The sequence below is a fragment of the Haliotis rubra genome, unplaced genomic scaffold, assembly GCF_003918875.1.
Source record: "Haliotis rubra isolate DU_JTF1 unplaced genomic scaffold, ASM391887v1 Scf373, whole genome shotgun sequence".
NCBI lineage: Eukaryota > Metazoa > Mollusca > Gastropoda > Lepetellida > Haliotidae > Haliotis > Haliotis rubra.
In genome coordinates, this window is record NW_025767050.1 from 372,744 (window position 1) to 398,435 (window position 25,692).

At 41.3% G+C, this 25,692-nt stretch overlaps 1 protein-coding gene across 2 annotated transcripts in view; it reads left to right on the forward strand.

Annotated features, from left to right (window-relative positions):
* The first annotated feature begins 8,986 nt into the window (after positions 1-8,986).
* LOC124286040 (SH2B adapter protein 1-like) overlaps positions 8,987-25,692 on the forward strand; it is a 78,741-nt gene continuing 62,035 nt past the window's right edge. For both annotated transcript variants that reach the window (XR_006900937.1, XM_046722359.1), the window contains exon 1: positions 8,987-9,928. Coding sequence is in view for 1 of the 2 variants with exons in the window: in XM_046722359.1 (XP_046578315.1) it covers positions 9,269-9,928 (660 nt within the window). In the remaining variant the exon portion in view is untranslated. The remainder of the gene's footprint in view (positions 9,929-25,692) is intronic.

The window sequence follows — 25,692 nt, forward strand, 5'->3', positions numbered from 1 at the left end:
GAGTATAACACCAGCAACTATTGGAGTATAACACCAGCAGCATCTATTGGAGTATAACACCACCATATATTGGAGTATAACACCAGCAACTATTGGAGTATAACACCACCATCTATTGGAGTATAACACCACCATATATTGGAGTATAACACCAGCAACTATTGGAGTATAACACCACCATCTATTGGAGTATAACACCAGCAGCATCTATTGGAGTATAACACCACCATCTATATTGGAGTATAACACCACCATCTGTTGGAGTATAACACCACCATCTATTGGAGTATAACACCACCATATATTGGAGTATAACACCACCATCTATTGGAGTATAACGCCACCATATATTGGAGTATAACACCAGCAGCATCTATTGGAGTATAACACCACCATATATTGGAGTATAACACCACCATCTATTGGAGTATAACACCAGCAGCATCTATTGGAGTATAACACCACCATATATTGGAGTATAACACCAGCAACTATTGGAGTATAACACCACCATCTATTGGAGTATAACACCAGCAACTATTGGAGTATAACGCCACCATCTATTGGAGTATAACACCACCATCTATTGGAGTATAACGCCACCATCTATTGGAGTATAACACCAGCAACTATTGGAGTATAACACCACCATCTACTGGAGTATAACACCACCATCTATTGAGTATAACACCAGCAACTATTGGAGTATAACACCACCATCTATTGGAGTATAACACCACCATATATTGGAGTATAACACCACCATCTATTGGAGTATAACACCACCATCTATTGGAGTATAACACCACCATCTATTGGAGTATAACACCACCATCTATTGAATTATAACCACCACCATCTATTGAGAATTATAACGCCACCATCTATTGAATTATAACGCCACCATCTATTGGAGTATAACACCACCATCACCATCTATTGAGTATAACACCACCACCTATTGGAGTATAACGCCACCATCTATTGGATTATAACACCACCATATATTATTATAACACCACCATCTATTGGAGTATAACACCACCATCTATTGAATTATAACATATAACCATCCATCTATATTGAGTATAACACCACCATCTGTTGAAGTATAACACCACCATCTATTGATTATATAACACCACCATCTAATGGAGTATAACACCAGCAACTATTGGATTATAACACCAGCAGCATCTATTGAATTATAACACCACCATATATTGAATTATAACACCACCATCTATTGGAGTATAACACCACCATCTATTGAAGTATAGCACCACTATTGGGTATAACACCACCATCTATTGGAGTATAACGCCACCATCTATTGAATTATAACACCAGCCATATAACACCACCATCTATTGAAGTATAACACCAGCAGCATCTATTGAATTATAACACCACTATTGAAGTATAACACCACCATCTATTATAACACCACCATCTATTGGAATATACACCAGCATCTATTGGAGCAACTATTGGAGTATAACACCACCATCTATTGGAGTATAACACCACCATAACACCACCTATTGGAGTATAACACCACCATCTATTATAACGCCACCATCTATAACGCCACCATCTACCACATCACGCCACCATCTATTGATTATTATAACAAGCACCACCATCTATTGGAGTATAACACCACCATCTATTGGAGTATAACACCACCATCTATTGGAGTATAACACCACCATCTAACATCAGCAACTATGGAGTATAACACCACCATCTACTGAATTATTAACCACCATCTATTGAATTATAACACCAGCCATCTATATTGAGTATAACACCAGCACCACCATCTATTGAGAGTATAACACCAGCAACTATTGTATAACACCACCATCTAGTATAACACCAGCAGCATCTATTGAAGTATAACACCACCATATATTGGAGTATAACACCACCATCTATTGGAGTATAACATCTATTGGAGTATAACACCAGTATAACGCCACCATCTATTGGAGTATCTACACCACCATATATTGGAGTATAACACCAGCATCTATTGAGTATAACACCACCAGCATCTATTGGAGTATAACACCACCATATATTGGAGTATAACACCACCATATATTGGAGTATAACACTACCATCTATTGGAGTATAACACCAGCAACTATTGGAGTATAACGCCACCATCTATTGGAGTATAACACCACCATCTATTGGAGTATAACGCCACCATCTATTGGAGTATAACATCACCATCTAATGGAGTATAACACCAGCAACTATTGGAGTATAACACCACCATCTACTGGAGTATGACACCACCATCTATTAGAGTATAACGCCATCATCTATTGAAGTATAACATCAACACCCTCTCTTGGAAAAAAACCATTTATATATGGAAAAGTGAGGCCAGTGTTTGCGTTGAGTGTCAGAATATACCGTGATGCTAGTGTTTGCGTTGTGTGACAGAATATACCTTGATGCTGGTGTTTGCGTTGAGTGTCAGTATATACCTTGATGCCAGTGTTTGCGTTGAGTGTCAGTAAATACCTTGATGCCAGTGTTTGCGTTGAGTGTCAGTATATACTGAACAGCGAAAGAAACGCAAGTTTCGAAAAATGAAATTCCATGAAGGTAAGCGTTGATGTTTATGGAACGTTCATGGTAAAGTGACGTCATGATCCCCGATGAGATAATGTCATGCAATTTGACGTCCATACGAAACACTGGCACAAACACAACCACAGTGCAGCAAAGCCATAATTTTATCACGTGCATCGACGGTTCTGGATGGAAAGCATGAATTGCACTCTGAGGTATCCTTTATAAAGGGTTTGTGTCAAAAAAACGTTCAGCATTGACGCTAGGAGGTGTACACGCCACACAAACGATGCCTAGACTAACGACTGAGCAGGGGGAATGGCCATTGGCCACGGAGGTAGCTCTGCAACCGCTGTAGCTAGACAATTGGGCTGTCAGTTTACCACCATTACACGACTTGCTCAACGTCATCAGCAAACCGGGGTTGCTGCTGATAGTCCCTGTACCGGACGGCAACGAGTGACAACTCATACGCAAGATCGGTTCATCCGGGTCACTCATCTAAGGAACCGAACTCAAGCAGCAACAGTAACAGCAGCCTTAGTTCTTGGGTCAAGGGGAGCAGTGTCCAGCGGTACGATTAGGCGTCGTCTTCGGGCTGCTGGAATCCACTGCCGAAGGCCATATGTGGAGCCAATTTTGGCACGTCAACAACGCCAATGGCGTTTGCATCCCTCACACAGCAAGGGTGTCGATGGATTGTCTGGCTCAGAACAACATTAACATTTTGCCATGGCCGTCTCTTTCCCGGATATGGCTCCCATTGAACATTCTGGGACGAAAGTGGACGGAGGATTGGGGCAGGTAGACAGCCACTCACACTTGCACAATTGGAATAGAGATTGGTGTTTGGGCGGAACCAATTGCCTCAGGCATCCTTTCAGACTAGTGAACTCAATGAGGCCACATTGCACGGCCTGTGTGCAAGCTCAAGGTGGCTATACGCGCTACTAAAGAGACTGTCACTTTTCGCGTTCAGGGGTATCTCCATATGACGGACTGTGATTAATTTGAACTTATTGCAATTCAATGTCAACAGCAACTTTTTAGCTGTTAAATTGACAGTGTTTTCTATAGAATAATTGATTAGACATGATTTTGGTTGTCTTCTATTCAAAAACTTGACAAAAGGCCAGACTTGCGTTTCTTTTGCTGTTCAGTATATATCTCGGTGCCAGTGTTTGCGTTGAGGGTCAGTATATATCTCGTTGCCAGTGTTTGCGTTGAGTGTCAGTTATACCTTGAAGCCAGTGTTTGCGTTGAGTGTCAGTATATACTTTGATTCCAGTGTTTGCGTTGAGTGTCAGTATATTCTTTGAAGCCAGTGTTTGCGTCGAGTGACAGTATATACCTTGATACCTGTGTTTGTCTTGAGTGACAGTATATACCTCGCTGCCAGTGTTTGCGTTGAGTAGCTATGGACATAGAAACCTCTTCTTCACAGCATCATGTCAATGGAACGGTCTTTCCTTTGAACTCCGTACTTCTCCTACTTCTCTGTAAAACTGCTCTCAAAACCTAATAATTCCAGTAAGCTCTCGACTGAACTTTACTCCTATGGCTGTACATGGCTGTAAATATCCCAGTCAATACTTTTAGTTAATAAGAGCAAGTTGTCTCTGAAACATGTTTCTTTCCGCATATCTAGACATTGCTAGTATTTGAGTAGAATTACTATACATCCATGACCATGTCAATCAGGCGAGGGTCCAGGGTATGTATCACGACAGAATGGATATAAAACACCCCTGATGATGAGGGTGTTACCCTGCCCCAGGATGTAGATAAACAACCCCAACCCACTCACTCACAACATAGCAAACTCTACTGTAATCGTAGTCCACCAATTTCCTGTTCATATCTAACTATCACAACTTGCCTTGCTGGAAAGCACCCAACTACATCAAATCTAACCCGAGAAGATCAGTGTTAGAATTGATCTTCAGCAACCCATCCTTGCGACTGACGGGACACACTGACTTGGTTGACACATGCCATTGTCTCCCAATTGCGTAGATTCATGTTCATGATGTTGATCACTGGATTGTCTGGTCCAGACTCCATTATTTACAGACAGCCGCCATATAGCTGGAATATTGCTGAGTGCGGGGTTAAACAACAAACCAAAACATCAAATCAGAAATATATATAAATATGCTCCACTGTGTGTGCGTGTGCGTGTGCGTGTGCGTGTGCGTGTGTGTATGTGTGGGGGATGATTTTAAGATGGGGTGTCACCCATTTTGTTCTGGGGAGTGGGGGGTGTTCATTCACATTGTGCGCGCACACACACACACACACACACACACACACACACACACACAAAAGACAAAATAAAAAACAAACGACAAAACAAAACAAAAAACCCTAGCCATAAATTATGAACGGTCCCTTACAACAGAAGTTAGATAATGTGCAAACACATACTTCACGAATTGTGTGACACATGTGCCCTCATGCAGTGATACATATACAGGCAGTCTTGTTACTGGGTAACGGAGTAAGGGAATGTTGTTTTCCGCCACAGTGACTCAGGGCAGAGACCATATATCTATATCGGTATATGGTCTCTGCTCAGGGGCTGCATGACGGCCGAAGACATGGAAGTTCCCGGGCTTCTCCACACTGACTCAGGGGCTGCATGACGGCCGAAGACATGGAAGTTCCCGGGCTTCTCCACACTGACTCAGGGGCTGCATGACGGCCGAAGACATGGAAGTTCCCGGGCTTCTCGCAGCGACTGCAGGTGTCAATTAGTGGTGACCTGGCCCTCTCAACCGTGGCGACACGGTCCGGTCAGCTGGACAGGCGTGGCTGGGACTGTTACACGCCATTCAGTCAAACATAATGCACTACAAACTGATATGGTGGATGCGATTGTAGTTGAAGATGTGAAAATCATTCCTATTCATTCTGTACAAGCCACACAATCATGGCGTTGTTCAACACAGTAGTCGGAAACGTGGGGTGACACACACGAACACTCGCTCGTGACCAACCACAGACCCACGCTGAGTCTCACACTGAGGGAAAATATAGAACTTTATAGAAACAAGAAACTAAATACAGCGTTAGAAATTAACGTCGGTCCTTAGGCCCGAAGCCGACTGAAAATCACTCGGACCCACAGCTTTTGTTTTCTGCAGCTCCTTATGGCCGACAGCTTTTTCATCCCCAAAACCTAAAAGTATTATTTCCATATAAAAAAACAGTGCCAACACATTCTGACCAGGACCAACAACTTTTTATTTTTCTGGGTCCTTAGGGCCTGCAGCTTTTCGGGTTTAAGGGAAAACACTGACTAAATATAAATTGAAACAGACTTCAGTGATAAGGAAGATCTGAGGAAACTCAAGATTTGCTTCATTTAGTGGCGTGTGTGTGTGTGAGTGTTCGTGCATGCACGTGTGCGTGTGCGTGTGCGTGTTGTATTACAGTGTCAGGAATGGAAAATATAAAAATCCACAGACTATGGGGCAGACTAGCGTAACCACAACATCCCCAGGCTAACGCTTAGTCTCGGATTATATATAATATTGATTGAAACAAGCAATTCCCTTTAAATAGGAAAGAGATCTAGTAGTCAGGGGTGGAAATAACCCATTGCCCGACGTCCGAGTCCAGTGTTTTTTTCTGTTGGGCAAGCAAAAACAAATCAACAAGAAAATCGGCCGGTATAGTGGAAAAATTACCAGGGCAAGTGATTTTACATGTGCCACTGTTCCCGAGTACACTAGCAATTTTAAAGTTCTTTCCACCCCTGGTAGTACAGGCTAGTAAGAAGGGGGAATCTGAGGACATCTAGACTTGCATCATTTGGGGCTTTAGCTTTGTAGAAAGGGCTGGGCGGTAGGGAAGACAATGAGGTTCCGGGACTGTGAGACTTCAACATCCCCTTCCTTCTTCTATCCTATAGATATTGCTTATTGTTCATCCAGTTGACTTGTGTTCAGTACACTGATCATATTGTCCTTCTGCCAGTTACCGAGACTATTATTTTTATATCGTTTAATCTGACAATCACACAATGAGTTTAATTATCTACTTTCGTGGAACAATTCATTGTTCCGCCACAAGGAGGACCGAGAACAAACATCCATTCACTCCATCCTGGTTCGTTCCGGTAACATGGTTGATATACCTGCATGTAGGAGCTTTAGATTCAATTTTATACAGAAATATTGTTTGTGTTTTGTAAAGGGTGCTGTCCATATTAAAAATTCATTGAAGTACATTTTCCCAAAAATGCTTAGAGTCCGTGGGCCATGTTATCTTCCTCGTTGCCATATAACCGCTTTTCTGAATCCCGTCTGACTGGGGCTGTTTTGAAGGTTTAATAAAGTATCTTGCTCCTATCAAACTGAATTTCCAGACCAAGAAGAACAAGCCCAATCTTCACAATAACACATCTAGCATAATCAATATCCAGTGAAAACGGATAATATTTGTAAATGTCTGTTGTCAGTGTTGTATAACACGTGCTATTCCTATTTAACAGTGAATGACATACAGCTGGTCCCATAGGGCTGGTGCAACATAGAAAGTTCCATCCATATACCACTTGTCGGCACTGTGGAGCATGTTTAGCATGTCCTCTGAAGCAAAAGCCAGTATCTTGTCGTCGTCACCATCATCAATGCACAAGAATTGCTGTCCATCTTTTGTCTGAGTCCATGGTCCTTCGAGTTGAACATCAGCTAGAGACTTGGGTAGGTTTGGTAGAACTTTGCTTCTGTGCCGGTAGAGGGAGGACTTTACTCTCGAGAACGATCGTACAGAAGCTGGGTCAGCTTTGGAGGTTACAATATAAGCATGCTAACTGCTTCCCAAAACAAAATAAAACAGTATCACTGTACTTGTCTTGTAGTCTTTATTGGATGACTGACTGAGTTTGGTTTTACGCCGCTTTTAGCAATATTCCAGCAACATCACGGCGGGGGACACCAGAAATGGGCTTCACACTTTGTGCCCATGTGGGGATTCGAACCCGGGTCTTCGGCGTGACGAGCCAACGCTTTAACCATTAGGCTAACCCACCGCCCCTTTTATTGGATGAGAAGACTCAAAACATGCTATACACAGTAGATGCACAGATATATACTAATATAATCCCCCTAATTATCCTTTACTCCAAACGAAGCACCCCTTCTTCATTGATACTCGGGCTGTTCCATTATTCTACAGGCAAAAAAATCTTTTCCCACGCTGCTTACAATGTATTTGTTGGCAGTTTGGGATGTAGGCAGTTTGGAACTGTAGGCAGTATGGGACCTAACCATTACTACCACGGCCGACTTAATCTCATTCTTGCTGAGCAAAACGTTGTATGAAATACGTGTTACCTTCGACTAACACAGGAAATGTTTCCATGGTATCGACACGTCACTACTTTTATCTACAATAATATACTTAAATTTTACCACGTCATATGGAGCATGATATGTTATTTACAAACGGAAATGCTGGACAGCTGTTACAGTCTTGGAGGTATGTGTAGTCACTGTGTGGCCTGGTATATCTGTCGGTAGTCTTCGAGGACAATAACAAAAATGTTCCTTCGACCTTACTTTTTGTTTTCAATAAAACATATATTCAAATAAAGTCATACCGCCCTCCTCTCTATTGAGAAAAATGTGCCCGAAAAACATTTTGACACAGCACTATTTATTATCTTACACAGATATGAGAAATTATGGTAGAAACAAATGTATAATTCCTTTTAGTTTGAAAAGGAGCCCCATTGAGATGGGTAGTTGAGCCTGAAGAAATCTAGACTTGCTTAATTAGGGACTTAGCATTACAGAAAGAACTGAGCGGAAGGGGAAATATTGTGGTTCAGGGACTGAGCTAGTCTGTCGTACAGACCCTGAAGCAAATATATCCAAGAAAGCCAACGCAAGTCTAGAAAATGTGCAAGTCTACATTTCCTCTGAAAATTTAAGAAAGTATCAGGGCTCCTTTTCATTATATTATATTATTTTTACTATGAACTTTTTTCAGTAAAATATGTTCATTTCAGAGACTAGTTGTTAGTCTAGGACTGAGCGACAGACTTATGAGAAATATCCGCGTGCATGAACTCTACCGCCCGACACTCAGCGGAGCGCGGGGCACGAGGCCTGAGGCTGAGGTGAGAACGTTTACCTTTGAGGCGGAAGATGGGGGTCTCACATTGAACCAGTTTCTCATTTCAGAGTTGACCCGAAAATTACCTTTCCGTTATGACGATGATAACTGTCGTTAATGAAACCTGTGTTCGGTGGAGACATGTTGGCAAGGCCCAGTGTGTTGTCTTGATAATATTCTGTGAGGTTTCTGTTTTATGTAGTTCACAACACACCTGCCATATAGTTTACATGCCTACTTCATTGCGAGAATAAACAAGCCGACAAAGTCTTATGTGGATAATATACGTCGACAAAAACAACAAGAGGGATTGTCACTATTTTCTAACGTTGTTGACGCGCATCTATTTATAACGCGACAGCGGAAGGCGCGTCACAACAGAGCGCGGCGAGCGAGTACAACTTTTATGAGTAGTTGTTTCTTTAGTAGCATCTGTGTGTGCCGAGTGAGTGTAGACGTGATTAGATGATCTTCGCCGTAAAAACACGGCGATCAGAAGCAGTTGTGTCCCTGTCGGTGACCACGCCACCCATGGAGGGTTGAGGTAGAGATGGCGACAGTGAACGGAGACGACGGGGGTGGCTCCCCACCCCCTCATCTACCCTGGGCTTTATTTTGTGAACAGCATGCGAAAGCCGCAGCCGTGGAGTTTGTGCGATCCTTCCTCTTATATCAAAGGAGTTCTAGTTTAACGGACTCTCGGGACCCGTGTGACTATTCCCGAAAATTTGCGGAATGTTTTCAACGCCAATTCGCCCTTGAAATTCGTAGATCGTCTTTTGTGTTAGATCAGAGTGCAGAAGCTAAATTGATTGTACCGGAGGAAACCTCCCCCCAAGAAAATGGCTCGGCTGACTATACCGACCAGGACATCCATCTCGGTGAGGCCAGCCCTTCCAAAAGAACACACAAAAGTCTACTACGCAGATTATCTTTTAAAAACATTCGAAAGGGAAGATTATTCAAGCAATCTTCGGACGAGCTTGATGTATCTGACACTAATCACAGAAAACACAAGCACAAACATGATAAATCGAAACAAGGAAAATTGACGAGCAAATCCGAGGGACAAATCGAATTGAAAAAAGAGGGGGTTGTGCATGTCCTCAGTGGGGAGGATTCTAAAGGAAAATCCAAATGGGAGCGGACACGTTTAGTACTTCTCAAAACCACAGGAGGATATTTGCTGGAATTTTATTCACCGCCTAAGGTAGGTAGCGTACGGTGATGTAACCGACTGTGTTTACCAACGAGCCTCGCATTCCAGGGGATATTGCGGCTGTTTACCTTCCCGAGGTCGCGATGTCACAAATCGGGTTAGGTTTATAACTGACCACGGTTGAAGACTGGGGTTTATTTTCAGGGCTGTTTATGTATGCATGCCTCCCGAATATTTGGAAGGCCGCTTTTCCGTACACATCCCGCAGAAGTCAGGTCAATCTTGTCACTGGGAGTTTTCTCCCGGATATGTCGATATTGGTGGCAGCAGTGCTTCTCCATTCACAACTCGGCCATTGTCCAATAATCGAATTTACTCGAGTACAACCGACTTTGACCGTGTTCCCTGTTTACAATGTTAATCCGAATGGGAACGATATTGTCTGGCTAAACACCACAATTGATAACACATTCCTATAGGCTGATGTGTGCGCCCATGGGGCACAGATCAGCTGTTTTTCAACAGGCATGTTGTCAAATATGACGGCCTGGGCTGTTTGTCGTCCCATCAAGACGAAATTACTATGTCAATTGTCAACAGCTTGAAACATTGGCTTCATTCTTCCATGTTAATGCATGTAATGACAGGATCTGATGTTAAAAACCCAGGGTGGTTAAGCTGCTACATAGTAAATGTGTGTGCACTGTTTGCTTTGTTATGTGAAACAATGTTGAAAATGTCACAACATTACCATTGTCCAAACAATTTTTATTGTACAACAATGCTATGTTAGTTTCAATATTGTTATGTCATCTATCTGTTACAAAGTCATTATATACTGGCAATGTTGAATGTTTTCTACTAAGTATTGCTACATATTATGGCCTACGGTTGTTGTAAGTATATTTTTGAAACAGGCACATTGATAATAAGTGTTACTGTTTACTCAACTTACTACAATCAAGCTGGGCCTCGTTTCACTAAGCTCTCGTAACTTTTCTCGTAGCATTCATACTTCCTGTACTGTAACATTGACTTGCGATAGCCGTAGCGCTACGAGAGCTTTGTGAAACGGGGCCCAGAACCTTTTCAGAATACTAGTATATCTGGTAATCCTTGAGCATTCTCTTGAATTGTGAAAATTGGTCCCAATTATGATTGTGCACAATTAGGTTTGATCTGATTTTTTTGCAAGGTTCTGAAACAATAGTCTGTTTGCAGTAAAAACATACCGATGAATTTCACTATAAACAAAAAAGTACATCAAATAAAGTGAAATTAAGATTGCGAATCCTCATATATTATACCTTGCCAATTGAACATTTAAATCTCAGAATTTTATTCAACTTAGGATAAAAGTTGTTCAACAAATGATTATAGATCCAAATTGCAATTATTGGTTTGTATATCAAGGGGGTATGTACATTAAATGAAACAGCGAGAACAAGTAGGGTTGGTCTAAGTTAACTTTACTTTTTGTCTTACTGTTCCAACTACTGCGCTTACCCCCTTGTGATACAAACCAATAATTGCGATTTGAATCTATGATCGTTTATTAAACAACTTTTATCCTAAGTTGAATAAAATTCTGAGATTTAAATGTTCAATTGGCAAGATAAAATTATTAGGATTTGCAATCTTAATTTCACTTTATTTGATTTACTTGTTTGTTTATAGTGAAATTCATCGGTACGTTTTCACTGCAAGTGCAAACAGACTATATGTTGGTTGTTGTTTCAACATTGAAATATTAATGAGTTGTAGCTACTCCCTAAAACTGACTACCTGACAATATACTTGTCTAGAACATTGCTGCAGATGTCTGTAAATCTTGAAGATTTCAATGTTGACGTTTATCAAATATGGTTCATATTTCACTGATGACAGGACCTATGAAGAGGAAGACATAATTTAACATTACTGTGATGTAAATATGCTCTGAATATAAGAGAAAAGAAATTGAAACTGACAATTCCAAACTAATTTTTTAGCTGTGTGCCTGCCAGGCACTTAGAACACCAAGGTAATTCTGTAACTTGTTCCATGAGAGTTGGTAGAGGGATTGTTTAGGGAATATAGGTTTGGGATAATGTTGTGTATTGGTTCAAACATATACTAAACAAAAACAATTTGGGATCATGAATATTAATTTCAACTGTCCTCTCAGTCTTCACGAAAACAACATGTGACAAAACCTATTGCTGTCCCTATTTGTTTTGTTTGGTATAGATGTTTATGTTCACTGATGTGCTTGACAGTGGATCTCAACAGACTGGAGAATATGCTTGCTCACTCCACTCCTTAAATAGATAACAGCTTGACTCAGTGTCACGACTTGGGACAAACAAGAATACAAAAGAGTGAGTGAGTGAGTTTAGTATTACGCCACACTCAGCAATATTCCAGCCATATGGTGGCGGTCTGTAAATAATCATGCCTGGACCAGACAATTCAGTGATCAACAGCATGAGCATCAATCTATGCATTTGGGATACAATAACATATGTCAACCAAGTCAGTGAACCTGACCTGATTCCATTTGTTGCCTTTTACGACAAGTATGGGTTACTGAAGATCAATTCTAACCCGAATCTTCACGGGGAGAATACAAAAGAAAATGTTTCAGATGTATTGACTGTCACAGTCATATGGTATCTATAGTAGGTGTTTTGTGAACAATATTAAACCCCTAATGCATTGAAAGTTTGTAGTTTGCAGTTAGATATATAAATTGACATGTGCAGTGTTCAAGCATCACGGGACTGTAAGGGATTGTGTCTGTACAAGGCAAGCATTGATTAATGTGCCGGGTAATGATCCCGAACCTTCGGGTACGATGACGTGCTGTCAACCTAGTCACCCAGTATAACCACCTGTTCATTTTATGGTCTTTTATAACAAACAAATGCTGGAAGCAACACGGGTTATGCACATGATGCATGAATATATAATTCTATTCAGATCTGTTTAAGTCCCTTGAAGCCTGAAAGAGTGAAGTGAATTTTGCATTAGAAGAGATTTATTTAGGATTCCAAACAAGTTGGCTATCATTAGATAGCAATAACAGCATGAATTGGGAAATTTGTTATTCAGTTTTGGAATTTATGCTGACTTGGCTGAAGACTGGGACCAAATATTGACCTCTAAGCAAGTATTGATAATTCCCTGTTTAGTAAATGTTTTGTGGTAGTCATCAATATTTCAGCTATGGCAGTATCAGCCTGTAGACAATCAGTTGTGGACTAGACAAACCACAGGTTGACAGCATGAGACTCAGTTCCTGCTGTCTGGGTAGGATAAACAGTCAGGTCACATGATGTAAAGCTCCGATGATTACTGGATTCAGCTCTTACAACAGTCATGGTGTACTGGAGAGCTATTCTGTCCTGTGACAATCATGGTGTACTGGAGAGCTATTCTGTCCTGTGACAGTCATGGTGTACTGGAGAGCTATTCTGTCCTGTGACAATCATGGTGTACTGGAGAGCTATTCTGTCCTATGACAGTCATGGTGTACTAGAGAGCTATTCTGTCCTGTGACAGTTATGGTCTACTGGAGAGCTATTCTGTCCTGGGACAACCATGGTGTACTGGAGAGCTATTCTGTCCTGTGACAGTCATGGTGTACTGGAGAGCTATTCTGTCCTGTGACAACCATGGTCTACTGGAGAGCTATTCTGTCCTGTGACAACCATGGTCTACTGGAGAGCTATTCTGTCCTGTGACAGTCATGGTGTACTGGAGAGCTATTCTGTCCTGTGACAATCATGGTGTACTGGAGAGCTATTCTGTCCTGTGACAGTCATGGTGTACTAGAGAGCTATTCTGTCCTGTGACAATCATGGTGTACTGGAGAGCTATTCTGTCCTATGACAAGCATGGTGTACTGGAGAGCTATTCTGTCCTGTGACAGTCATGGTCTACTGGAGAGCTATTCTGTCCTGGGACAACCATGGTCTACTGGAGAGCTATTCTGTCCTGTGACAGTCATGGTGTACTGGAGAGCTATTCTGTCCTTGACAGTCATGGTGTACTAGAGAGCTATTCTGTCCTGTGACAGTCATGGTGTACTGGAGAGCTATTCTGTCCTATGACAATCATGGTCTACTGGAGAGCTATTCTGTCCTATGACAATCATGGTGTACTGGAGAGCTATTCTGTCCTATGACAATCATGGTCTACTGGGAGAGCTATTCTGTCCTGTGACAACCATGGTGTACTGGAGAGCTATTCTGTCCTGTGACAGTCATGGTGTACTAGAGAGCTATTCTGTCCTGTGACAATCATGGCCTACTGGAGAGCTATTCTGCCTGAGGATGGTCATAGTACTGGAGAAGTATTCTGTCCCAAGACAGTGAAGGTGTGCTGTGAGATATTCTGTCCCAGGACAGTGAAGGTGTGCTGTGAGATATTCTGTCCCAGGACAGTGAAGGTGTGCTGTGAGATATTCTGTCCCAGGACAGTGAAGGTGTGCTATGAGATATTCTGAGATATCCTGCTGAAGGCAGTTTGTGCAGTACCCTCTGCATCAACAAGCTGTCCTGTAACCTTGACCCGCAGCTGGTAGATAATACTGAATATATACTGACACATTACACAGTGCTCACATTTAGTACATTATTGATCATATATCCCCCAAATTAGTGTAGTCATCATTTTGTTCACATAGCAACAGATTTCAACAAAAGCTACAGTCAACAAATGAAAGCTGTGATATGTATTTCAAAAGTTTGATTTCTTGTCTGCTGAACAACATGGATGCCACCTTGGCTTGTCAAGAATAAATTGCAGTCAGATCATAGATGGAATATCACTGTCATGACATCACAGCTGAGGTCACATCAATTAATATCACTCGGTCATCATGATGAACGGATGGCTTCAAAGCATACCTTTTGTGTTTCAGGTTCATTTGCTTGGTCTGTCCTCAGGGCAGGTTTTACAGTGTGGGTGTAGGAAGGTGATTTTATCAGTTGTAAATATTGCTTTGGTGTTCATCTTGATTATGATGATGTGTATGTGAGGGCCCTGTATCTGGGGTTTCACCTGAGGAGCAGCAGCATCACTTGCTTTTAGGAATATGCCAGCAATATAAGCATCAGGTGGGGGGCACCAGAAATGTGCCCCCTACGAGTCCTAGTTTGGCTGGGATATAGCCTTGGGACTGAAATACTCTTCAACTTGTCATAACCCCAACTAACCCATATTATTCATTATTATGCTGCTGATCACTGGATTGTCTGGGCCAGACTTGATGATTTACAGACTGCTGCCATATAGCTGGAATATTGCTGAGGGCGACGTCAAACAACAGACAAACTTTATTGTGGCCATGTCGTGGCAAGATCTTCAGATTGGAGAATCCTCCTTGAATCTGATAAAGATATATTAGATGGTCTTGGAAGTCTGACTGAATGCATGCATATCATCATAGACCAAGGTCTGGGTTATTGCTCATGCTCTCGACCCCTGGTTCATCAGACTCAGTAACTTACAGGGTTAGGTAGATGATTATTCATTTTTGCATCCTATGTAATGGTGAGAAGGAAAATCAAGATAGTGTAGCATATAACTGATTGATTGCTGGCACATGAATGCTGAACATGTTTTGGTTTCTATCTACATCATAGATAGACGCGGTGTAGACAGAACTGTGCAGAACAATGATAACACTCCTTGCATGTCAACAAAGATAACTCTCTAGTAAACAACACACGTTGCACATATCAGATTAATGTTAACCTACATGAATGAGTCACAAACAGTATAGATAACAGCGATGCACTGCTTCAGATGCATATTGGTCCTTGAACCAACATCTTACTGTAACGTCAGTCCTGCACACACTGGCTGGTGAATTAATTCAAGAGTTCAAAAGAAACTATCTTTGGTTTTCAGAAACATGTAAAAAATGTTCTAGTGTGTGGAGTGATTGAGTGAGTATGGTTTTACGCTGCTTTTAGCAATGTTCCAGCAATATCACGGCGGCGGACACCAGAAATGGGATTCACACATTTTACCCATGTGGGGAATCGAACCCGGGCCTTCGGCGGGATGAGCGAACTCTTTACCCACTAGACTACCCCACCGCCCCCTTAGTGTGTGGAGAAGGGGATTGGTGGAAATATGCCCATGTAGTACTATTATTTCAAATGACAGGAGAAGGGAAAATTTTAAGGGTGTTTGTTTTTGAAGTTAGTAGATGTTATTCAATATCTGACATTATCATTGTTAGAATTTTTGAGCTTCTAACATTCAAAAACATGTGCAAATCTGGAAGAAAAACATTCTTTATCAACATAGTTGGTAAATAAGAAAATTAGCGGTAATTTGATGTTGAACTCACCTCCCATGTCAATTGAACATGTTTTTCATCAAGATTGGATTTCTCTACTTCTCCCAATAAGTTTGATGTGACGGTCAGATTGAATATTGTCTCCTGCCTCCCAATATCCCACAAATAGATTTCCAACCAATGACATTGTGTCACAGTTTCAATTTTGTTTTACAATAATCAGTTTGTTCTAAAAAACAAATCTGAAGGAACATATTTTGTAATATCTTATTCTAAGGTAATTTCTTTGTTGTAATGTAGTTTGCTGTAGCTTGCAATCGTTTCAATGTGTGTTTAGCAGATCAGTGGTGGGACCTTAATTCATGCCAACAATGTCAGCTTCAATATTGGATTGAATATTGATTCAACATTTTGAAAGCAAATCCTTTTCAGTGACTTTTAGCTGGACAAAGATCAGATCTTTTTGTTATGTTTATGTGTCCTAGATCAGTCTATATATGATAAGGGACAATACATACTGGTATGTTCATGATATGATACAGAGTAGAGAGCTATGGGATATGTTCTACCCACGTAGATGCACAATACAGGAGAACCAAACGGAGACTACTCACACCAGTGTTTGTTTTCACGGCAATGTTTGTTTGTTCTGTCATGCGACACCTGCTATGTAAGACGTACAGGGTGTGACAAGAGCTGTGAAGAGTCAGTTGTCGATGCGTCAGCAAATATATTGACTGATGAAATGATGGAGAAGGTGTGATGGCAATAAGTTTTAAAAAACTGGCGAATTCGATAACAGGATCCATCTGAATCTATCAAGCGTGCCCTTAATGCACAGAGATGGTCTTTTCTAGGTGTCTTATGTTCAGGTAGTCTGTCTCAGTCCCTGAACCATATTATTTTCTAGGGATGCTACTATACATCAATGCATGGATACTTTTTCTAAGATGACACAATTACAAGTATCGGTTTAAATATGTTTAGGTATCGTTTACTTTTTGCAATTGTATCATGTTTTTGATGTTATGAGAGTTATTAATGATTATTTTTCATGCACAAAGATGCTCTCCCTGCAATGCTAAAGCCCTACATGAAGCAACTCTTGATTACCACAGGTTCAAGTTCTGAATCTCTGGTCTCCCTGGGGTTCCTTTTCAATTTACATGTGTTTATTTGTTACTATCAAAATTGTATATTCAGAGACTAAACATTAGTTCACTGAGATGGTTTCTCAGGGGTATATTTAAGGATTTGCTCAGCTGTATTGTACAAGTGATTGTTTCCTACTGGCACACGCACACTTTGCAGGATATGAAATTTCACCATGGTCGGATGTTGTCCTCAGATGCAGCACCTGGTATTGGAACTAAACACCTCTGCAGCTACATTCAATCATCAGTTCTCTTAGTGTTTGTAGACCGCCTCCGTGGTTTAGTGGTTAGAGCGTCCGCCCGGAGAGTGGAAGGTCGCGGGTTCGATCCCCGACCGCGTCATACCAAAAGACGTTAAAATATGGTACTTGTTGTTCCCTGCCTGGCGCTCCGCATTAATGGGTACAACAAGGACTGGTCGGCTCGGAGTCAGTATAATGTGTCTGAGTGGGGTATTCATGCTTCACTGTGGCATGGTATCTCAGTGGGCTAGCACTATAAAACCAGCTTCAGTCTGGGCTAGTACAAGCAGCCGCACCTACACATACACACGCATGCACGTCGTCATATGAGCGAAATATTCTCACCTCACCTCACTTTTAGTGTTTGCAGGTGGTACAACAAGATGGTCAGGTCCTGATGGTCTGACTCAGTTGTACACATTCGATGGTGGTGCTGTAACAATGCTTCAAACTATCGATGGATTGCAATTGTTGAGTCTTCTGATAGCAATTAATCGATGGCAGAAACGAAAAACTATCGGTGCGTCAATAGTATGTGTGACTATCAATAGTTTAGTACCGGGTAATTGACTTCTGTTGATAAATGGGCAGTGCAAAATACAGGAAGTAGCAGATTCGTTCTCTTTGATTTAGAGTTATCCGCCCATGTTACCACTTAAACAAACATGGCTGCAAAAACAAAACATGCGTCTCGGAGTTTGAAATTGTCAATAGCAATAAGTTTATGTTTTAACTGTTTACTTGATCTGGATTTCAAGTTTCTTGTTAGTTATTAAAAGAGACTGAAACTACTTCAACTTGTTTTTATTTCATATAAACTATACATTCATTTGGGAAATGACTTCAAATGAGACAATTGAATGAGAAAAAAACTTGGTCACAATAGACTTTCACTATCGTAATAGTCTGTTGCAATAGACTATCGCTATCACAATAGTATCCTGCAATAGACTATCGCTATCATAATGGTATCCTGCAATAGACTATCGCTATCACAATAGTATCCTGCAATAGACTATCGCTATCACAATAGTATCCTGCAATAGACTATCACTGTCACAATAGTATCCTGCAATAGACTATCGCTATCACAATAGTATCCTGCAATAGACTATCGCTATCACAATAGTATCCTGCAATAGACTATCGCTATCACAATAGTATCCTGCAATAGACTATCGCTATCACAATAGTATCCTGCAATAGACTATCGCTATCACAATAGTATCCTGCAATAGACTATCGACCTCATCATAATAGTATCCTGCAATAGACTATCGCTATCACAATAGTATCCTGCAATAGACTATCACTATCACAATAGTATCCTGCAATAGACTATCGCTATCACAATAGTATCCTGCAATAGACTATCGCTATCATAATGGTATCCTGCAATAGACTATCGCTATCACAATAGTATCCTGCAATAGACTATCGCTATCACAATAGTATCCTGCAATAGACTATCGCTATCACAATAGTATCCTGCAATAGACTATCGCTGTCACAATGGTATCCTGCAATAGACTATCGCTATCACAATGGTATCCTGCAATAGACTATCGCTATCACAATAGTATCCTGCAATAGACTATCGCTATCACAATAGTATCCTGCAATAGACTATCGCTATCACAATAGTATCCTGCAATAGACTATCGCTATCACAATAGTATCCTGCAATAGACTATCGCTATCACAATGGTATCCTGCAATAGACTATCGCTATCATAATAGTATCCTGCAATAGACTATCGCTATCACAATAGTATCCTGCAATAGACTATCGCTATCACAATAGTATCCTGCAATAGACTATCGCTATCATAATGGTATCCTGCAATAGACTATCGCTATCATAATGGTATCCTGCAATAGACTATCGCTATCACAATGGTATCCTGCAATAGACTATCGCTATCACAATAGTATCCTGCAATAGACTATCGCTATCATAATGGTATCCTGCAATAGACTATCGCTATCACAATAGTATCCTGCAATAGACTATCGCTATCACAATAGTATCCTGCAATAGACTATCGCTATCAATAGTATCCTGCAATGGTATCTATGCAATAGTATCCTGCAATAGACTATCGCTATCATAATGGTATCATGCAATAGACTATCGCTATCATAATAGTATCCTGCAATAGACTATCGCTATCACAATAGTATCCTGCAATAGACTATCGCTATCACAATAGTATCCTGCAATAGACTATCGCTATCACAATAGTATCCTGCAATAGACTATCGCTATCATAATGGTATCCTGCAATAGACTATCGCTATCACAATAGTATCCTGCAATAGACTATCGCTGTCACAGTAGTATCCTGCAATAGACTATCACTGTCACAATAGTATCCTGCAATAGACTATCGCTATCACAATAGTATCCTGCAATAGACTATCGCTATCACAATAGTATCCTGCAATAGACTATCGCTGTCACAATAGTATCCTGCAATAGACTATCGCTGTCACAATAGTATCCTGCAATAGACTATCGCTATCATAATAGTATCCTGCAATAGACTATCGCTGTCACAATAGTATCCTGCAATAGACTATCGCTGTCACAATAGTATCCTGCAATAGACTATCGCTATCACAATAGTATCCTGCAATAGACTATCGCTGTCACAATAGTATCCTGCAATAGACTATCGCTATCATAATAGTATCCTGCAATAGACTATCGCTATCACAATAGTATCCTGCAATAGACTATCGCTATCACAATAGTATCCTGCAATAGACTATCGCTGTCATAATAGTATCCTGCAATAGACTATCGCTATCACAATAGTATCCTGCAATAGACTATCGCTATCACAATAGTATCCTGCAATAGACTATCGCTATCACAATAGTATCCTGCAATAGACTATCGCTATCACAATGGTATCCTGCAATAGACTATCGCTATCACAATAGTATCCTGCAATAGACTATCGCTATCACAATAGTATCCTGCAATAGACTATCGCTATCACAATGGTATCCTGCAATAGACTATCGCTATCATAATGGTATCCTGCAATAGACTATCGCTGTCATAATGGTATCCTGCAATAGACTATCGCTGTCACAATAGTATCCTGCAATAGACTATCGCTATCACAATAGTATCCTGCAATAGACTATCGCTATCACAATAGTATCCTGCAATAGACTATCGCTATCACAATAGTATCCTGCAATAGACTATCGCTATCATAATGGTATCCTGCAATAGACTATCGCTATCACAATAGTATCCTGCAATAGACTATCGCTGCAATAGTACTGCAATAGACTATCACAATAGTATCCTGCAATAGACTATCGCTATCACAATAGTATCCTGCAATAGACTATCGCTATCACAATAGTATCCTATCCTGCAATAGTATCCTGCAATATATCGCTACAATAGTATCCTGCAATAGACTATCGCTGTCACAATAGTATCCTGCAATAGACTATCGCTATCACAATAGTATCCTGCAATAGACTATCGCTATCACAATAGTATCCTGCAATAGACTATCGCTATCACAATAGTATCCTGCAATAGACTATCGCTATCACAATAGTATCCTGCAATAGACTATCGCTATCACAATAGTATCCTGCAATAGACTATCGCTATCACAGTAGTATCCTGCAATAGACTATCGCTGTCACAATAGTATCCTGCAATCGACTACCGCTATCACAATAGTATCCTGCAATCGACTATCGCTGTCATAATAGTATGTTGCTTATATAAATTAAAAATACTTACTTCGTAAATCTGAATACTTGGTACACACAAATAATACATGAAATTCACTTTCAATATTACCTGTATGACAAGTTTTACAGCTGGACTCATTTACATCACTGAAAGCTCTATTGGGTTTGCGTAAATAGTGCAATCTAAAGTAATGAAAACCAATTCTAACTTTGCACAATGCCCATATTAATAATTTATCTTGTAGATTCATAGTATAAAACTCCGGTTCTAACAAAGATGTGATATCTATTCAGTATGATATCTGCTCAATATGGAATCCATTCTATTTCAGGTAATATTCAACATGATATTGGATTTATTGCAGTAATATCTGTACCATGTGATATTCAACATGATATTGGATTTATTGCAGTAATATCTGTACCATGTGATATTCAACATGATATTGGATTTATTGCAGTAATATCTGTACCATGTGATATTCAACATGATATTGGATTATTTTTCCTTATCCTGACTCATGCTCTTTTTGCTTGTCTTCTTCTTCTTGCGAACATAGTGGAACACTTGTATCTCCCTAATTGAAGCTCCCTTCAATTTAAAATCACTAATTAGTATTCACCACGAGTTACCTCCTTTCCACAAGCGCGGGAAGGGCCACCTCTACCCATGTGCCTCACTCTCTCCTTCTTCGCCCAGTGAGCTGGACGTGAGAGCGCCTGTGTCTCCCGACACACTATATCCTTTGAATTATATTTAGTTAGTTACCTCGTATAGACATCTATAGAGGTTTAGCTAGTATCCTTCAAGCGATTATATATTGATATTTAGTCGCTTTTCTACAGTTTATTCACGGGACGCCGCCGTGTTTGTTTCAGTGGATTACGTTGATGAAAATTCTGTACTATTGCAGATTACGTTTTTATGCTGCTGCTGATCCGCCTTTAATATGATGTAACGGCCATGTTTATTATATTCACATTGCAGTTGCGGTACTAATTTATCCAATTCTACCTTTTATTAATATTTACTTTGCGTTTGCTTTGCACGCTGACAGCAGATAGGTCGCGTATGCAGAGTCTAGTATGACTGATACGGAACCCTCGCCAGTCTACTGCTGTTGGCCGACTCCCCTCCGTGTGGTGTTCGCTAGAGTGGTGGAGAGGTGTGGGACGTGAGTCCGCCATCTCCAAGAAGCATCCTGCTTCCCCAGACATCCCATCGTCGCGGCAGCAGAAGACTAGAGGTTTTTTCTACTACATCTCAACAACCGAGACCGTTCCCATCGAAGTTTTGGGCCTGTATGATGATCAGCCGGTCATCATACCGGATGTACATCAAAGATTGACCGATGTCGGCACAGATCAGCATGCAGCCTGATGTACCAACGCGAGATATGCGATGATCGGTCCTGAGGGTCCCATCATTACCAACACTCAAGCAGACGCGTCGCGACACCCAGGGGGCGGCGTCGACCTCTGAGGGAAAATCAGCGAAGTCTACTAGGACTTTCTCAACCGAGATTGTTCCAGCCGATGACCTGGACCTCTACGATGATCAGCTGATCATCATCCCCGGACGCACGCCACAAGAAGCGACCGGGGACAGCTACAACGACATCAGCAGAGATCACCATGCAGCCTGATGCCTCTACACTGATGTCGGACGATTTTCCGGTGGACCCCTCCATTAACACCGCAGATAAAGCACCGGCGACCTGCGTCGCAGACCATCCCAGAAGACATGATGCGACAAATTATGAACATCATGGAGGACCAATATCTGCGGTAGCAGGGTCCGAGCTTTTCGCGAAGGCTCCAACGTGAGACAGCACCCCAGAGGCACCCCGTCAGCGTAGCAGCCAGGGGCGATGTCACCTTGGCGAAGGAAGTCACGGACCACCTTGACGAAGGACCTAGATGTACAGCCGAAGGCCTTAGCGGCGAAAGGACCTAGATGTACAGCCTTCGCCGGCGGCGGAAAGAACCTAGATGTACAGCCTTCCCGAAGGACTTCGCGAAGGCAGGATAGATCATCACCTTATGCGGTTTCATCCCTAGATGTGGACTCGGACCATCAGACATCACGGAAGGAAGCGAAGGTCATATCGTCGTTCCCCGGACGGACGCAGAGGAAGCTTCGAAGGCATGCTGCGAATGAGGACACCTGAATCCAGATCATCATCATCTAGAAGGACATCGAGGGACTATACAAGAGCTTCAGTGAAACTATCAACGTTCCCCTCACAAGTCTCGAGAAGATCAACCCATAGACAAGTTGATCATCGATATCAAGTATAAGAACTACAATCGTATATTGGTTCTGTTGAATCCATGACGAGGCGTATGTTCGCTGGCCTAAATAGATCTAGAGCGATCAATTAGACACTTATCACCAGACTTCGTGAATACCGACTTTACAGATATGATAAGATGATCCATGCTGGCCCTACTTAGGCAAAGCGCTTAGCGATCCACATCCTGTTAAACACAGAGGCTGTTCACGAAGCAAAGCTCATATATATATTATATATATATATATATACTAATCGGGCTTTGACTTCGACACCTTCAGCGATGGTCGCGAAGGCTAAAGTGGCTCCAAGTCTACTTCACCCAGAAGATCTAGAAGGGATACTTCGAGAACTTCGAAGTCTCGGCGTTCACCGAGGAAGTCTCCTCAAGGTTTCCATATACTAGCCACTCGTCATATATAGCTACTCGTCCAGTCCGTTCAAGGCGTCGCATAAGTTGATTATCAACTGTATGCCAGATGCCGATCTATAAGCCCTCTGCGAAGATAATTGCTCAGGCTATTTACAACACAGAGCGTCGCTGTATTATTAGTCAACGACATTTCATAGATCTTCACAGAAATCAACTATTCCGTATAAATTGCTAATATACAATCGGACGGCGATCGATTATCTACATGCGTGACCATTACGCATATCTGCAGACAATTCAATGTCGAAATTGAACAGCAGCCTTGTTACAGCGAGTATAACTCTTAATCGTCAAAGTTTCTGAGAAGAAATATGTACAACAAGTTCAGCGTTAATTCTACAATTATGGACGATACATTCATGTATACAGTCTACAAGCTCACAACTTGCAAGTTGTTTATACCCTTATATATAAGGAAGTCGGAATTATATTCAAAACTGAAATTACTTTCACGACAACCAGGAAAATAACCTACCCAGCATAAAATTACAGGCGAGATATTTCGCGGCGGGAGGTTTCAGCGGTTACCATTAACCCTCGAAACACGTGGTCACTCGGATAACCGGGAAGCTACGGTGAAGACCGGCGTTTATGCTAATATCAAGCGGCGACAAGAATTTATTCAAGGTGGGTTTTTTCCCGCTACACGGTGACATCACAGCGGGTATTATACAGAATCAAAATGCCTTGTTCTGATTGGACGCGAGGGACAACGACCTACACAGAGGTCGATCTCTATTCACAGTTCAAGACTTACGTCACAAGTGACAACTATATATCAGTGAGCGAGCAAGCCTCATTACAGTCCAGTTAACCTGAACATTCATGATTAGACTGCCTTTCTTCAAGTTAGAGACCTCCCCTGTCAAGTATAGGCGAGGGATCGGCAGTCAGGCGATTTTACATAAAGTTCAACGAGGACAGACACACCTGGTTGTGCACCTACATCGTCAAGGACTTTGCAGCGAATTACCTAGACGAAAGATACAAGTGGATCTAAATCCACAGCGTTTCAGACTACAGCTGAATTTCATCAAGCGACTAACACAACTAGATGGTTAGTAAACCTACTAAACTTCTGTTTGGAGAATAAAACGGAAATTTCACGCCCAACCTGGGGATATGAATATAGTGCTCCAACACCTCACAAGTGAGGTTTATGAACAACGCCTGGATGACATACTTGGACCCCATGATACGATGATTCTATCAAGATGGCCAGCAAGAGCACTGTAAATTTATCTCCACCAAACCAAACAGGAGGAAAAAATGCAACAGATTATTTCCTCTATCATCAACTTACGCAGAGTGAAGTCTCATGTACTATATCTCCATTTGGATCAGAACTGTCATACTACGTGCATATCTTGGATGGACCTATTCCGACCCTCCATGAGCTTAATACTCATGATATTATAGCGTTAACTTCTACAATTGTTCTACACAAATGTGATTGAAATAATGGAGGGTTTATTTCTGGAAATCCGATATGGTGGTTGCAAACCATTATCTGAGAGATATCACCACCGAGGACGTCTCAGGTATACACCAATTCGATCCCATGGTCCTCGCACAACAGCTGACAGTTCCTCGGAGAAGATAAGTCAATCTAACAGATTTTTACTTATCTTATAACAATACTAAATAGCTTCATGCTATATATAA